Genomic DNA, 18,188 nt, shown 5'->3' on the forward strand with positions numbered 1-18,188 from the left:
CCAAATCGTTAATGAATATATTGAATAATAAATATTGGCCCCAGTACTGACCCCTGAGGCACTCCACTAGATACAGGCCTCCAACTAGACTCCGCACCACTGACTACCACCCTCTGGCTTCTCTCCTTAAGCCAGTTTGCAACCCGCCTCACTACTCTATTGTCTAGACCACACCTCCTCAACTTAGCTGTGAGAATGCTGTGGGAGACTGTGTCAAAGGCTTTACTGAAGTCAAGGTAGACCACATCCACCGCTCTGCCATCATCCATCCACCTTGTTACATTCTCATAAAAGGCTATGAGGTTGGTCAAGCAGAACTTACCCTTGGTAAAGCCATGCTGACTGCCCCTAATAATCTTCTCATCCTTGATATATCTTGAGATGGCACCAAGGATAAGCTGTTCCATTACTTTCCCAGGGATGGAGGTGAGGCTGACCGGTCTATAATTACCCGGGTCTTCCTTCTTGCCCGTTTTGAAGACTGGAGTGACATTTGCTTTCCTCCAATCCTCGGGCACCTCTCCCATTTCCCAAGACTTGGCAAAGATGATGGAGAGTCATCTAGCAATTACTTTGGCCAGCTTCCTCAGCACCCACGGATGCATCCCATCTGGACCCATGGATTTATGGATGTCCAGACTATTTAATTGCTCCCTAACCCAGTCCTCATTGACTAAAGCAAACTCCTCCATTGACCTGGCTTCATCTGGGGTCTCAGGGGTACAGGGGTCCCCAGGACAGCCTCCAGCAGAGTAGACAGAGACAAAGAAGACATTCAGTAATTCTGCCTTCTCTGTATCTTCTGCCACCATGGCACCCACCCCATTCATCAGTGGGCCTACATTGCCTCTGGCATTAGTTTTATCTGCTATGTATTTGAAAAAGTTCTTTTTGCTGTCCTTGACCCCTCTCGCCAGGTTCCAGTATCGATTGGGAAATTACATATTAGAGAGCAGTGTAGGGGAAAGGGACCTGGGGATCCTGGTGAACAACAGGATGACCATGAGCCAGCACTGTGCCCTTGTGGCCAGGAAGGCCAATGGCATCCTGGGATGTATTAGAAGGGGGGTGGTTAGTAGATCAAGAGAGGTCCTCCTTCCCCTCTACTCTGCCCTGGTGAGACCCCATCTGGAATATTGTGTCCAGTTCTGGGCCCCTCAGTTCAAGAAGGACAGGGAACTGCTGGAGAGGGTCCAGCGTAGGGCAACCAAGATGATTAAGGGAGTGGAGCACCTCCCTTATGAGGAAAGGCTGAGGGAGTTGGGTCTCTTTAGTTTGGAGAAGAGGAGACTGAGGGGTGACCTTATTAATGTTTATAAATATATAAAGGGTGAGTGCCATGAGGATGGAGCCAGGCTCTTCTCATTGGCAAACAATGATAGGACAAGGGGTAATGGGATCAAGCTGGAACACAAGAGGTTCCACTTAAATTTGAGAAAAAACTTCTTCTCAGTAAGGGTGACAGAGCACTGGAACAGGCTGCCCAGGGGGGTTGTGGAGTCTCCTTCTCTGGAGACATTCAAGACCCACCTGGACATGTTCCTGTGCAACCTCACCTAGGCGTTCCTGCTCCAGCAGGGGGATTGGACTAGATGATCTTTTGAGGTCCCTTCCAATCCCAAACATACTGTGATACTGTGATACTGTGAATTCTAAGGAGGCCTTGGCTATCCTAGCTGCCTTCCTACATCCTCTAGCAACAGCCTTATATTCCTCCCAAGTGGCCAGCCCCTGCTTCCATGACCTGTAAACTCGCCTCTTCTGCTTGAGCATACCCAACAGATTCAACCTATTCAACCACACAGGCCTCCTGGCTCCCTTCCTTGACTTCCTACGTGTGGGGATGCTCTGATCCTGAGCGTGGAAGAAGCAATCTCTGAATGCAATCCAGCTATCTTGGGCCTCTTTACCTTCAAGCAGTCTTGCCCAAGGGATTTTCCCCAGCAACTGCTTGAAAAGGCCAAAGTTAGCCCTGCTAAGTCCAGGGTTGCAATTCTGCTTGCTATCCTGTTCCTGCCACACAAGATGCTGAACTCCATCATCTCGTGGTCACTGCAACCCAGGCAGCCCTCAACCTTTACTGCTTCGACCAGACCCTCCTTGTTATCACTTAGCACAATTAATAATTTTAAACTGTCTTTTTCTCCATCCTTTATATGTATACATATGTACGCATTTCCCATTCGTATATTCACATATGTATACGCTGTGTATATGTTCACAAGCACAGCAGAATAAGATTCAAAAAGGACATGAATTAAGGCAGAGGTCACTGAAAAAGTTCTGCAACTGTTTATATTGCTGACTAGATTTTTGATATCCAAAACATACACATGGGTGAACCGGTGCATATCTCTGTACAGAGGTGTATCTGTACACATAAACACCTCTAAATAAATTACACTTGTAATCTTAACAGGCTACAAAAATGGAGTCTCTGCACTGATTTGTGTGGGCCACTCCTCTTCCATGGCAGAATGGCAAAATCAATTTCTAGAGTCATATCTTAACATCTGTCATGAGATCTAAACTCCTGAGAATGATAGAATGATTGTCAGTTTTAATATGTCTGTCTCACTCACACCTACCCCTTTTCATTGTATGCAAGGTATTGCCATTTCTATCATTTGCTTCTTTTAAAATAGTTTCATGATGTGAAAGAATTCTTGTGCTTTCATCATGGTTGGTGTAAAGGATCTTGGGAACTTTTTTTTTTTTAATAAGCATATGTATGTGATAATGCCCTTGTAGTGTGGGTAAGTATCTATGCTCATTTGAACACAAATAAACTAAGACTGTAAGATTTCATTCCTGAAGGTTACGTAGCAAATTAACGCTTCTGGAATTCTTGCTATGTGTGTCTAACTCAAATACCTTGCTTTGGTGATTGGAGAGCATCTTAATTACCTAGCACTAACTGAACTTTTGCAAGCCAATTAACTGTAATTTGGAATGTATTTTTCACATCTGGAATCTTAGCTGGTGAGTGCAAGTCATTCAAGGCAGAAAAAATGCAACAAAATGTGGAGATGCAATTTGCTAGGAGCATGTGGAAGACAAGGCATGTGACAAGCAAAGCAGCAACTGCACTTTTGCAACATAAACTGTGGCATGGCAATGGCACTTCTGGGTCAGAAAGACACGTAACAGCATGGGTCACGTTAACTTTCTTTTATGTCCTTCAGCAGTCCAATTCACAGACCAACTTCAGCCAACAGCCCAGACGATGCCACAAGTACTGCATAGAGGTAACATACTAGTAAAAGGACACCAAGTAAAAGTAATTGGGGGAAAAAATATGGAAAACCTGACTAAATTCTGCAAGATAGAACTCCAAGAAAGAACAAAAGTTACAGTAAATACTTCCAGCTACTATTTTACAATAGAACAGTGATGTTTTATTTTAAATAGTAATTTACATCCCAATTATTGGGTAATCACTTATCCTTTGGAGTTGCTTTCATCTTAGTTGAAATTTCTAAAATCCAAGTAGAAGTCTTCCCTGCAAATTTATTTTCAAAAAACATATGATGCCATCTCAAACACATAAAGGTTCTTTTCCTGCCATTTAACAATTATCTTATTCTCTTTACATAATGCATGAGACTTAAGTCTTAAACATTTTAGTTCCTCCTCCACCACAAACTTTGAATAAATATATTTTCATGGCAGATGCACCTCCCTCAAGGTGTGTAAATAAACACAGTGGTCAAAACATGCCCAGAGGGCTACGAAAAAAATGGAATCACATGCAATAATTCTGCTGCTCAAGTCAAGCTTAAATAGTGCACAAATGTGTTACAAAAATAGAAGATTAGGTGTGACATGATTCATTCTAGAAAATCATCTAATAAAAGAAATATCCAAAGCAACATTCTAAAATGAGAAGAAGGGAGATATGAAATTCCTGGAGCAAAGAGCCCTGGATGAAGAGGAAACTTTGTAAGCACTGCATGGCATTTCACTGTAACATTTTGTTGATGAGCAGATGATGACTCAGGTTTGTTTATTAGTGCTGTAGACAGCCAGATTTCAAAATCATGAGATACACCTTGAAAACTCCAAAGAGAAATACAGAAAAAAAATGTCCTTTGTAATATGACTGATTTAAATAATGATTATAACCCAATTTTTCCATTTCACTGCTTGCTTTCTTCTGGATTGTTAACAAATATATGAAATGTACATAACTTTCCACATAATCAGATTTCCTAATAACAAGCTGCTAGCCACTTATCGTTGTAAAAATAGGCTCTTTTTACCACAGTTTTATTTATTTCTGTTCATGTCTTCACTGTGATATTCTCCTAATCCTTTTTTGAGGTCTGTTTTATAAAAGTTCTTCTTTTTCAATGCTTCTATAAACTTTTAGTTTTGCTTATGTCTTGTTATCTCTTTGCAAGATGTCAATTAAGTGCTGCACACAGATTTCACCTCCCGTCAGATCCTGCAAAGTCATTTGTTGATAACATACTTGGTTGTGTTAACTGGATGTTAAACATAAATTTGGGGCAGGAGGGTAGAAAAAGAACCATTCTTAATAACTCATAATTCAAAAAGTTCTGTCAGTCTTTTCTGAGGCATCTGACTTGACTGAATTTAACTGTGCAATGAAACTAGATATAAATGTGTGTCCTAGTAACTTCATTATTTTTATACCACATCAGAAGTTGGGATTTATATGAAAACAGCGAGGCCTATACTTTGATACTTCATGTACCAACACAACTGAGTAATAAGCAGGCTAAATGGAATATTGCAGAGTATGTTGTGTCATTGGCAAATTAGTATGCAGTTGATTGAGAAATATAATTGTTTAACATTTTTCGGTTTTTATTTCAGCTTTTATCGATTTACTTTTTCCGTAGTTCTTTCCAATTAGCTAAAAAATAAATAGATGTCAAGTATTCCTTTCCCCCTGTCCCCAATACTGGTTTTTTCTGATTCTCTATTTTTAGCATCCACTCATATAATCTTTTCACATTAAATTAAACTGAAATGATATAGTTTGTTTTAATAATATCCTTATTTACTGGGTTGGGTTTTTAACCTTGACCTTAATGTATACTATTCAGTGTCAAAGTTCAACTTCCTGCTTGCTTGAGTCTATTGACGAATTAAAATACTCATATAAATTGAAATAACCTCAAAGCTTTTAGTGACCTTATCTTTGAAGATACTCATTTGAATAACCCTCATGATAAGAATTTGTATATTGAATTTTAGAGGACTGATGTAGTCTTTAACTGTTTTCACCCCAGACATGCACACATACACAGATTGTATGAAAGGATATCTGTAGTTAGGAAATAAGCTGGTTTAACTATGGGAATCAGTAAGACTTCAACACCAGCACAGTCTTTTGTTAGTTTTACCCGTTGATGATTAAGACTTACAAATTTGTTTATTTAAACCCACAAGCAAGCACAGTAATTCCAAAGTTATTCTGTTAGCAATTTTCATTTGTCTATCTTATTTTTCAGTCTACTTGTTTGTGTTTGCCAGGGGGTTTTTGTTGTCTGTTTAAAGTATTCTTTCTTAACATGAAGAAAGAGTGCAGAAGATAATAGAGGAGAAATGCTGAGATACAGCCTGTGCAGTGTATAGACTTATTTTGCATAAATAAAGCAAGACGGTCTGAGAAATGATTTCTGCATATTCATGCTGTACAGCTGTAGATTGAAAAACAAATTGGAAGGCAGAACTTCACATTATCTTAAGCATACCTTCTTTGTCATATGCAATATCTAGCAAAATGAAGCCCAAAGTGTCTGAGGTTTTGTATAGCGAATTATAGTCAGAAAGCAAAAGCTATAATTTATTTTATTTGTTGATAGTTAATTTTAATTTCAGAATAGTGTCAGTGTCTGACAATTAGTACTTGATACAGAGACATGAGATTGTCTAAAGCCCCCATTTTAATTAAAAGTTTCAGAAAATGTTGGCAGAGACACTTGTGACATTGCCTTCTGCATCTACCAGCTGCGATATGCGCTATCAAATATTTTTCTGCAGTGCCTGGTCTAGCTCTGAGTTCCAGTAATTCTCCCATCTGTTGCAAAATGACCTTGAAATGATTTTTAGGGCTTGGTTTTTTCCAGCCCTGAAAGTGGGATGAAGAGTAGTTCATTGCAGTTCCAGACAATTTCAGTTGTGCTTGCACCTGGTACTGAATCTAGTCTGACAGATCTGAATGTAGCAGTTGTCATTTGCAGAACTTATTGCTTCTGGGTTTTTAGATACATTTGGAGGTCACTGTGTATTGTCATCCTCTCCCAAAATATGTAAGATGAGATTTCTCCTTATAGCTGCTGCTGTTCACAAGTGCTTCAGCGGGGAGTTTGGGCCTTCTGGGGCCCCTTCCAACATGGATGAGCCCATTCTGTCCATGTTCATCAAGTGAGCCTTGTGAAATAGTGAAGGAGATGCAAATGTGATAAAACTTGTGTTCAGAAAGAAGCAGGTTAGAAGAGCAGGGATCAGTAGAACTGAAGCTGGTAACTGGAAGCATATAGTTCAGCAACAGTATATGAGAGGAAAAGCGTTTGAATAAACTTCTTAGACTCTTCTCCTAGGGTACAGAAAAACATCAGAAAAGACATATCTCTGATAATGTCTTTTACTGATGAATACATAGGTTTTCTATGATCGTTTAATCAGGACATCTCTATATACTTTTACTATACTTGTCTATCTATAGATATATATCTCAGGCCACGTACTAGATATATATAAAAACTAGCTGGAGATAATGGAGAGTGTCAAGAAGGTGATTCTGCAAGTGTACTAATAGCAAAAATGTTTAAGAATAAGTACAAGTGCCTTGATGATGCGAGGAGTCAAACTTGTGATGGGCATTGTGGAGAGTACAGGAGGAGTCAGTGCCTTTTTTTACCTTGGACTCTAAGAGCAGTGTGCCAATACAATACTGAAAAGGAAGTAGCAGTAGCAGAGCAATAGGTTAGGGATACCTTAAAGATGCTGGATAAATGGGACACACCCAGAGGTTTGAAAATATTTGGATGATGTAATTGCAAGGCTGTTGACCATCATAGCAGTCAGGGGAAATTTCTGACAACTTAAAGTCTGCAGTAAAAGCAAAAAAGAAGGCTGAGAGATCTGCAGGACAGTCAGCCTCTCCGCTCAGTCCCTTGAGAGGTCATGGACCACCTCCTTGGAATCTGTATCCAAACAAGTGGGATATACCATATGGGTCAACCAGAAAGCCAACCCAGACTTAGCGAAAGCAAACCATGCATGCTTAGCCTGATTGCTTTTTGTGGTTAAATTACTCTAGCTGTGTGCATGAGGTTGCTACAGTCAATGCAGTAAGATTTTCAGCTTTGTCTCCTACAGCATTCTTACCTAGGAGCTGAGGAAATAAGAACTGGATAAGATTGTTAGGTGGGTTAAAAACTGGCTGGGCTCCTGCAGTTCTAGTAATCACAGGCTCAGTGTCCAGCTGTCAACTGGTATCAAGGAGAGTGTCCTATAGGAATTGCTGCTGGGGCTGATACTATTATGGACTCTTCAGCAGTGACTGGAATGGTGAGATAGAGCATACCCTCAGCAGATTTGTAGATGACACTGAATTAGAGTGAGTGATAAATTGACTGTTAGAGGTCCACTCCAGACACATCTCGATAAATTTGAAGATTTAGCCAACAGAAACTTCATAAAAATTAATGAAGAAAAATTCTGCAGAGGAATCTCATGCGTCAGTAAAGATTAGAAACCAAATTGCTGAGTAGCAGCCCAACTGAAAAGGACTGGGGTTATGCTGGAATCTAGGTGGAATGGAATGCAGTTTGTCATGGATTTATATCATAACGTGTCAGAACAGATGTCTTCATTAATGTATTTCAGTGTGTTGGAATTTTTTTAGATTTTTTTAAATAATTTGGACCTAAATAACTATAACTTAAAGACAGAAAAAAGGGGGGAGGGAGGTAATATCCATGGTGTTTACCTAGGAAATGCGAAAAGAACTGCATGTGCCATTTTTTTCAGTATTTAAGGAAGATAGAACTGACTAATACAGTAGAAACGTGGCTGTTTCAGTGTATGGGATGTAAGCCTTTTATTGTATGCTATTGCACATTTATTTCTAGAATATTAAGTGCTGTATGTATGTGTTTTGATATGAATCACAACAATGGATTAAAATATATGCAAGCAGAGTTCTTAATCTAAAATAAATAGAAATATCAATTAAAATATGTATAATTTTACTAATTAATTAGCGTTTAGCTAAGGATTGTCCATATTTTTATGTATTGAGAGCAGACCTGAGGAGAGAATTGGAGGTGCTGGTTGATGAGAAGCTCAACATAAGCTGGTAATGTGCACTTGTATCCCAGAAGGCCAACGTTATCCTGGGCTGCATCACAACAAGCATGACCCGCAGGTCAAGGGAGGTGATTCTCACCTCTCTGCTCTGGTGAGACCCTACATGTAGTACCACATCCAACTCTGGGACAGCAAACATAAGAATGACAGGGACCTGTTGAATCAGGTCCAGAGGAGGCCACCAAGATGATCAGAGGTCTGGAATACTTCTGTGAAGACAGACTGAGAGGGTTGGGGTGGTTCAGGCTGGAAAAGAGAAGGCTCCATGGAGACTTTATAGCAGCCTTCCAATACCTAAAGGGGGCCTACAAGAAAGCTGGAGAGGGACTTTTTGCAAGGGCATGTAGTGATAAGAGGACAAAGGGTAGTGGCTTTAAACTGAAAGGGGGGAAATTTAGCTTAGATATAACGAAGAAATTCTTCACTGTGAGCATGGTAAAACACTGGAACGTCTACCCAGAGAAGTCTTGGGTGCCTCATCCCTGAAAGGATTCAATGCCAGGTTGGATGGGGCTTTGAGCAGCCTTGTCTAGTGGAAGGTGTCCCTGCCTAAGGCAGGAGGGGCTGGAATGTGATGATCTTTAAGGTCCATTCCAACCCAAATTATTCTATGATTCTTTGGTTCAGGATGTCAGAAGAGGAAGGAATGGAGGTGAGAAAATCTAGGCAGTGGAATAAATAATTAATATATCTATTTAATAATTAATAAGATAATAAATAATATTCATTCATTGTTCATGCCTTATTTTTTTTTTTACTTCTTGCTTTAAAGGTGGTTACACTGACCTGTGAAATAAATTGATAAGATTAGGAGATAATCTCGTATTTGTCATTTCGATGATTTACCAAGAAGCTCACCAAGACAAAAAACACTAAAACACATGGTTAATTTGCCCAGATAGGGAAAAAATCTGTACTATAGTAAGAAACTGGCAGTTGTACCTCCTTGTGGTAAACAGAAAACATCTCTCTCATCAGCCTAAATACAGTAATTTGCCCAAGTTCTTAAATTGTGCTTAAAACCAGTTTTTAAATTATGATTGGCAATTAATTGGGATGCTTCCACATTACTCTTAGATTCTGAGCTGATGTAAATTGACTTTAAAGGAACTGAGCTAATTAACTCCTCCTAGGACCTGACATATTATTGACCAGAATATAATTGAGAATTGTTGTGTCCTGTGGTAATGGTAATTTTTGTTCCTTTCACTGAAGTAACTTCTGCACATTCTTTCTTAGAAAAATTAGTTTTGTGTGTTCCTTCTCCCTTCTCACCTCATCAAACAAACTCAGAACACTGAATTTCTCCATACACAATTTTAAAACCTCTCCTTTACCTGTACATTCTGAGCTAGTTGACTTCATTAAGTATTTCCACTCCTGCACAGATTTGTAGAAGCTATTTATCACTGAAACCTTAGTGGAAATCATTATGTTTGCTGTCTTTGAAGAAGCATTGGACATAGTTCCATCTGGTTCAATGAAGATCAGCTGTTCTTTTCCTTTTCCTCCTTTTCGTAAAGCTTTTTGCTTTATTGCTTTATTCCATTTTGAAAACTATGAAAGCATTTCATGTCATGAGGCTCTAGTTAGCAGATAGTGTAGTTAAAATTGCAGCATATTAGACATTCCACAAGGATGGAGGATGGCCTAAGAGAGGATGTTGTCAGAATGAGGCAGATAATCTTCAATCTTATGTTACCTTTTATAATTGCATTTTTATTGACTTTTTCAACACACACATTCATACACTTGACAATTGATGGAATACCATATATCAAGGTAATTGGTAGGTAGTACATATCTGTCTTGTTTTCAGGTTGTGACTCAGCTCTGTTTGGAAGTAATGTCATGTAAAATATATCACTGCAAGTTCTTTTGTGCCCTATGAGGAGTCTTTTGATTATATAACTTTGATTTTTTTCATGGTATTCAGCAATAAAGGCCCAGAAAAATGCAGTAATTTAATGGTTAATTTTGAGTCTGTCTAATTTTGAGAGTGAGTTTTATTGCTCAAACATTGAAACTCCACAGATGCCAAGAGTGGGAAGAATACATTGCTGTGTCATATTGCTGGTACTTACCTGTATGAAATGACATCACAGACCTTGAGGCAACTTTAATTCACAGCAGAAGGGTGTTGTGAAACTTTGTAATTTATCATTGTACAGTCTATTGGCCTAGATGTCCGCAGGTTTTTGAAAATGGACATTGTAAGTCAGATGATGCCCTCTACTGGTACCCACTTGAAGATCTATTGATGTAAGATTAAAAAAAAAAGAAAAAGAAAAAAAAAAATAAAAAGAGAGCGATTGCAATGCAGCTGTCTTTTAAACTTTTATGTATCTTGCATAAATCAAGTGCTGGGGACTAAACAGCTGATAATCACTCTTCAAATGGGATTAATATGACCAACAGCATTGCACAAATTACAAATTGTTAACAGTTAAAATATTTCATGTGTATTCTTTCTCATACTGTTATTTAGAAATTGTGAGGTTGATGTTTTTTTCAGCTATTTTTGTTCTTGTCATGTTTTTACTAGGTGTACATTCCAAGCAGAGTGGCTATTGTGCTTTACAATGTGGATATCCAAAAATGAAGTTCTCTATAACTATCTCTGAAGAAGCAAGTCGTAGAAGAAGCACTGATACGTTGTACCTAGTACTAAGTATAACAAAACTTGATCTAAGGAAGCTTTCTGAAACTGAGTATAGTAATATTAGGTGTTTAAAATGTAAGGTTAATTTTAATATTAATATATAATTGCAGAGCTCATGACTTGCTAGAACCTCTTTTGAGGAAATTTTACAAAAGAGACAGAAAGCAAAATGTTTGTTTTGTAGTTCTAGTAGTACAAAATTACACTTAAGATATTGCAACGCAGCAGGTATTCTCGAATTGTTGTTTACAGAATTTTGTCAGGAATAACAAGAGTGACCCTGCTTTAAAGTTTGTAATTTCTAGTAATCCTCTTTTTTGATAGTGAATTAAAACGTTCATTATGTATTAATGCTTCTTACTAAAAGTAAGTAGTTTGCGTAAATAAAACACGAGTTTTTGACTAAAAGGCAGCCTTAATGGTTTGTGGGACCTAATTTGAGGCTCCTCTTCTTCACTAAAGTCCAACATGGAATTAGAAATATTTATACAAATGGATGAGAAGGTCCTCTGAGATTATTGTACTTTGCCATTTTTATATAATTAAAATTACACAAAAAAGCTGAACATCAAAATGAGCAGGCCGATTGACTGGTGAACTGCTGATGCTATTGTGTGTATTGCTTACTTCTTCCCAATCAAATCACTTAGTCTGTGCATCTCACTCGTTACAGCTGAAAAAAAAATGACGCAACTATTTTATTTAGACGACTAAAATGTTCAGTGAGAAGTGGTTTGTTCTTACTGCAATGATACCATACAGGAAGATGTACCTAAAATGTAGTTCTTCGCATTGCATTTATTTCACTAATGTCAGGACGTTGCAATACTAATTTCACTATTTTCAGAAGCTGCCTTTCAGCTTGGAACATGATGATGTTCTTGCACTTTTATAACTTTTGAAACATTGCTTCTCATGAAGAAGCAGTCTCAAATACAGTGATCAAACTAAGGTGTTTTTTTGATAAAATCAAGATAGTTAATTACTGGTGTGCTGCTAAGATTATTCAAGTGAGTTCTTTCATGAGCTATAACTTTTTTGTAAAGAGTAAGATTTTGTATATTTGAAAATGTATTGCAGAGTATTCTGGAAAATTAATACCAAATTAACGAGACATGCTTTATTTTGTTCCATTTATTTAAAAACATATTTGAATTGGTTCTGAAATGAATGTCTTTTGTACAAATCTGAATTTTCTAACTTTTAAAGTAGCCAAAGAGGAAGATGTCCGTGACCATTTCCAAGTCATAATTTTACTCAGTTTCCTATGTGAACCATTGTGTAAATCACTGAATAGTTGTGCCAACACTGAAAATCTTTTCATGGTTCTCGGAATGCTTACTTGTGGCTTACTTCTTAAGCAAAATAAAGGATTTGATGGAATGATGTGGCATGATGGAAAACAGTCTTTTGCAGAGTTCACATGGAAGGGACTTTATGACCATCTCCAGTCTACTATGTTCCATGTGACAGAGAACATTATATTGCAGTTAAGTACCATAATACTGTTTAGGATCATGCTTCATTTTCCTCTACACCAGTTTGATCATTGTTTAGTAGTGGCCTAATAAAAGCATTCCCATTAAACTAAGACTTTAAAGAAAATACACAGACTTGTTTTAGCAACTGGAAATTATATATTTTTTTTTTCTTTTTCCCAGATTGCTTTACTTGTAGTGAAATAATGAGCAAATTCTAATATATGTTATATTTACATTGTATTGATCTAATATGTTTTATAGGGTGGTTTGTTTTTTTATTGGCACTAGTTCCAGGTTTCAAAATGTAATGCAAGGCAAGTGTCTGTGTCAAACCTCTTTTTCAAGAGGAGGAATAAATGTATGATGTGAAGTATAAACTGTGTAAAATTACATGCAAAATAAACTCTGAGGAGGATAAAACAAATGCATATATGGTTTCATTGCTTGCCCTGTAAAAGGATTGTACAGTGGTCTTAACACCGGAGGAGAGTATTACATTTTGTTCCATCTTGAAATCAGGAATTTGTCGTAGTCAGAAACAGTCTAATGAGATTGGTAGAATACTTGTCCTACACACATTTTTCTTTATGTATTGATAGATTAACAAAAGCAGACTACAAAAATTGCAAGATGAACATGTAAATTCAGGACGCATAATAAGTAGGGTCTTTTTGGAGTCCACCTGTACATCCTTACAGTGAGTGGTCTTCTGTCTGTCTTGCGAGGCTGGAAAATTTTCCCTTGCAATACCCATGGAAAGACAATTTCTTCTTCCTGCTCTTTGTATTCTGATCAATTACGAAGAGGAATTCAGCTACTGCCATTTCACCATCTGTCTGGCATCACAGTCAGACTGCAAGACTTCAGCCAAGGTCCCTCCTTACAGTTATGCACTGAGGCTTGTAGCTGCCCATCACCATGACTGGTTGAAGCCTCAGGCGCATTCTGAGAAGCACATAAACTCCAGAGCTTTTTTGCTTAGATGCACCTCAAATCAGCACTTTTCAGTCAAATATAATAGTTTATTTCTGTCACAGAAGTAAATTAAGCGGTCCACGGTGATGTATCTCTGGGCACAAAGCTCTTCGCAGAGATTTAGACATCATGGAAGAACTCTCTTTAAAGATAACGTCTTCTAGTGTAAACGACAGATAAGGATTTGTATTTTTACACTTAGAAATATATAATTCCCTGTCACCTGAAGGAGTATTGGTAATTCTTGGTAGCTCTGGCCCCACAAGTTGTTGCTCTCTCATCTCTCTAAGAGTCCATGAGAACTCAAGTTCATCCTCACCTGCTAGTTTACCTAAAGATTCAGGCTGACTTCCCCTACATCTTGCATCATGTGTCATGAATGGTTCTCTGTACTGAATGATTCAAGTTTTTCTCCAAACCAAGTTATTCTTAAAGTAACAGGAAGGCCTCCACTAGACTGGCATGTTCTACAGGTACTAAGTTTTGGTTTCCTTGTGTTTTCTCCTCCTCCCGCAACTCAGGCCTACTGTCCTGAGTTTTATTTTGAAAATGAAGAATGAAGTGTTTATTTCAGCTTGGTGAGTACTTCTGGAAAACAGATTTTAATGGAAAAAACAACTTTTCTCTTTGTTTGTTTGTTTGTTCTCCCATGGAATGTAAAGAGTTTGTTAACCACATACTCTGAAAGACAGGAATGTGTTGTAGCTAATCCTCTGGCAGAGGGCGACCAGCTGTATGAACAGTAAGATACCAGATCAGGTAAGCAATTGTGTGGTACTTTGACATAATGCAAGGTGATATTTTTCTGTATTAATCTGTCAGTCACAGTTCTGCTTTCAAATAATGTTTTAAGCAGGTTGAAGAAGCTTTAGTTTCCCCATTTTTTTCGTGACTCCAGGTTTTTAACTGTCCTCTAATGGTTAAAGGAAGAACTTACTGTTTATTTAAAAGTCTGTCTTCTCAGAGTTCAAAAATAGATTTACTAGTTAAGTAGTGAAGGGTGAAGATTGACTGAATTAACAGCAGAAATAGTTTCCTTTAAATACATGTAGATGATCTGTTCTGGATGTGTTGAAATCTGTGATCTGTCTTTGTTCTGCTACATAATTTACCATTTTGAGGAATTTAAGTGTTAATCACTTAAGAGTTTCCTCATTGACTAATGCTTCCAAACTGGGCATGTTGTCATTGTTGGAGGACTGTTACAGAGATGAAGAGGTATTTTACTTTTTTTTCATACTTCATACCTTAGCTAGGATCTGAGTTTCATAAAAATCAGACTAAAGTGGCATCTTCCTAACAATCAACAGGAACTTTTTTGCCAAGGAAGACTCCGCATGTGTGTATTTTCACACCTCATGGTATATGGTGAAAGTCTTTTGAAGGGATTTGAGGATGTGGGTTATTTGCTGTAATGGAGAGCTGTCTCTTATGTCAAACATGTTTTAACTCTCTTTAGACTTCCAGTTTATTTCAAGTGGTATTGAAATTCTGGAGGAGAGAGAAAAAGCATATTTCTGAAAGTTTTGTGAGCATTTAAAAAAATAAATTAAAAATAATCCAGAAGTTTTGGTCATGTTTGCCCTTATTTGTAGAGAGAACTGTTTTTTTTCTTCCTGCAATGTTTCCTTTATCTAGGCTTTTTCATTTTTCTTTTATGTGAAAATAAGTTACAGTAATAGTGATAGGTTGACATATGACTTGGTCTTATTAAAAAGAATTATATAAATTGTTGGGTAAAAATAACTCCAGTTGAACACATTAAAAATATTTGGCTTATGGAAGGGTGAAAACAAAAGCTAATGATGACTCATTAGATGAGACAAATTACGTTTTTCATGCCTGTGAGTACAATATGTACCCTGTAAATATAAATAAACCTTGGATATTCATGGTAAATTAAAGCCTAAAATGAATTAGGAGAAGACATTAGAACTTGCAGGCATTGAAGTGATAGGTCTCAGCTTAGCTGATATTTTTGCATATTTAAAAAGCTATTCTGAACCTTGAAAAAAGATCTAAGGGTTTAATTGAACTAGTTCTGAAAACTGTCTTCTAAAGTTAAGGCAAAGGCAATAATTTATCAGAACATTAGGAGAGGATTAAAATTAATGCAGCACTAATCACCCATGCCATTTGACTGCAAGATAATCTTCAGTGTTGTTAAAAGCTAGAAGGGAACTCCCTCTAAACTTGCTTGTTTCTACTGACTATGCTTCACAAATCACAATTTAAATGTATAGAACAAGGGCAGTCTATGATAGGATTATGTAAATTTAATGTGTTGAATATTCAGTCTTTGTTGAGGGTATGGGATTTATGATATAACAGATACAGTACATTTAGGAAGAAAGGTATGTTTGCAAACACTGAAGAAACAAAGCTGCAAATTCTATAACGTTGTAGTGCAGGATTGTCAAACTCATTTTCGCTGGAGGCCACTGTATAGGACTGCATAAATATAGGAGTATAGTAATAAAATCGTGTTCGGCCCTTTGAAGGCAACCACGAGGCTGATGTGGCCCCTGGTGAACATGAGTTTGACACACCTGTTGTAGCATTTTCCCCATAGTAATATTTGTTCTGCTTTTCCAGTAGCCTGCTTGAGTCTTGTGTTGTCTGGTGTATTTTCTCTTTACTGGAGAGAGGGATCAGGACAAGCAGCCAGTTCTTCTGCCGCACTGAATCTCGCTGGGATGGAGGTAGCATTCTTCATAGCAGCCCTATGGTGCTGTTTTGGGTTTGTGCCTAAAACAGTGTTGATACCATATCAGTCTTCTGGCTCTTGCTGAAAGGTGTTTGCACAGTGTGAAGGTTTTCTGCTTCCTACTCTGCCCTCACCCACCCCTTGCCAGGAGGTGGCTGGACACACCTGCCTGCTGATGGGAAGTCATGAATGAATTCCTGTTTCTGCTTTGCTTGCACACAAAGATTTTGCTTTCCCTGTTAAACTGTCCTTATCTCCATCCACAAGTCTTCTCACCTTTCATCTGTTTTCTCTCCATTCTGGAGGACAGGGAAGTGAGTGAGCAACTTGTGAGGGGGTTTGGTGGTTTGCTGGGATCTACCACCTCCACCAAAAGCTGAGTGAGCTGCTCACCTCGGAGGAGATTGGCTGGCAAGTTGAAAGTACGTGAAGTAATTTGAAGTCATTTGAGAGTCATCTGAAGGAAAAAATAAAGAGTAAATCCCAGCCTTACTTAGCTGCCCTTCACAAAATACTAAGTTTGTCTTGCATCTGCTTGGATTGTAGAGCAAGATAACTGGAGTAGATTTAATGATCCTGCTGTTAAAGTATCACCTCTGTGAATGATCAAAGTCTATATATTCAGTCTGTTTCATCCTAAAAATTATTGGACCAGTTCTTTTGTAGTAGTAGCACATGGATATGTCTCTAGAAGAGTGTCAAAAAACTTCTCTACTTCATAATGTATGTAATTTTTAATGTAAATTACTTCATAAATGTTTATTCACTATTAGAAGAGAAAAAACTTCTATCAAAAGACTACCCCTGGTACAGTAGAGATATGGAAAATTAACTGAAAGGAAAACATGATGTTTAGAATGTATGAAATTTTAACCGTTACTTCTGTACAAAATTCCTTTCTTGTATTGACTGCTACTTCTGTTGGTTTTCTTTTCTTCTTTGTTTGTTACGCTGGTAGTAGACCAAATGCAGCATTTTCTTTGAGTCTCTCTGTATTTTGTAACCTGTGTAAATACTAGTTATGAATGTTTGAGGCAATCGTAGTTTTCAGTCTTGAGTAATAAGCTGGAGTTGCCTTTGGTTTGTGGGTTTCTAGGGTAGGGATAAGAGGGAGAGGCTTAAGATGTTTGGTGGTTTTGTTAATGCCACTTAAATTCCTGCCCTTGCAAATCCACTAATCATTTTAAATACTTGACTGTGGCGTGTTTTTGTCAGACAAAAGCAAACCCTGTTTGGCAGAAAAAAATGTACGTCTTTAGACTAGCATGAGAAAACCAATTATGTAAACACATCTTGTCCAAAAACTGAAATGTATTTTTTTATCCAGGATTGTTTATCTGAAGGAACTGATGTTGATCACTTTATGAAATGGAGCACAAAGGCTGTGTGACATAGACAACAGGGGTTTTGTGCAGAAAACTATTTTCCCAAGGCAAAAAATATTCCAAGATTTCAAATATAGGATGTTTTGATGAAAAATATTGGATTATGGCAAGTGAGCATTTTCATAAAAAGATATTTGTCCAAAACTCTCCCAGGACAGTTCTGTAAAAACCAGAATACTATGCAAAATCAATGTTGCACTAAGTGCAAAGCCTGGACACCAGCAGATCTAACTTTAACAGCTGTGTGGAGGAGGCTGTCATTAAAGTCATTGCATAAGTGAACCCTGTACCGTTCTTCTGATAATAAGAAACTTTTTTCTAAATGAGCAGGTAAAGTGATAGGATTATAGAGTTAGTTTTGCATAGGCCCCCTTTGGTTTCTAAAACTCAAATCAGCTGTGTAACTTATGCCTGGCACCTCTTGGTGAGGGCTGACCAGGCTGCTGGCCTCGACATCTTTCCCAAATGGGTCAAGCTGTCTTATGATGGTTCTTACACAAATGCTGGTGATGCCACGTGATGAATTGGCCTGAAAAACTGATTTGGCAGGAATATAACTCTCTTTAGTGGCATACGGTCACCAAAATATGTAACCCTCACTGGAAAATAGGCTCTTTACAACTGATGTC

At 37.8% G+C, this 18,188-nt stretch overlaps 1 protein-coding gene across 1 annotated transcript in view; it reads left to right on the top strand.

The window, feature by feature from the left end:
• Positions 1 to 11,010, top strand: part of GBE1 (1,4-alpha-glucan branching enzyme 1) — a 159,113-nt gene extending 148,103 nt beyond the window's left edge. The window contains exon 16 of the mRNA XM_080363483.1: positions 10,895 to 11,010. Within this exon, the coding sequence (XP_080219609.1) occupies positions 10,895 to 10,951 (57 nt within the window). The 3' untranslated portion in view covers positions 10,952 to 11,010. The remainder of the gene's footprint in view (positions 1 to 10,894) is intronic.
• Positions 11,011 to 18,188: the final 7,178 nt, after the last annotated feature.

This window comes from Nesoenas mayeri (assembly GCF_963082525.1).
Source record: "Nesoenas mayeri genome assembly, chromosome: 1".
In the NCBI taxonomy this organism is placed as follows: domain Eukaryota; kingdom Metazoa; phylum Chordata; class Aves; order Columbiformes; family Columbidae; genus Nesoenas; species Nesoenas mayeri.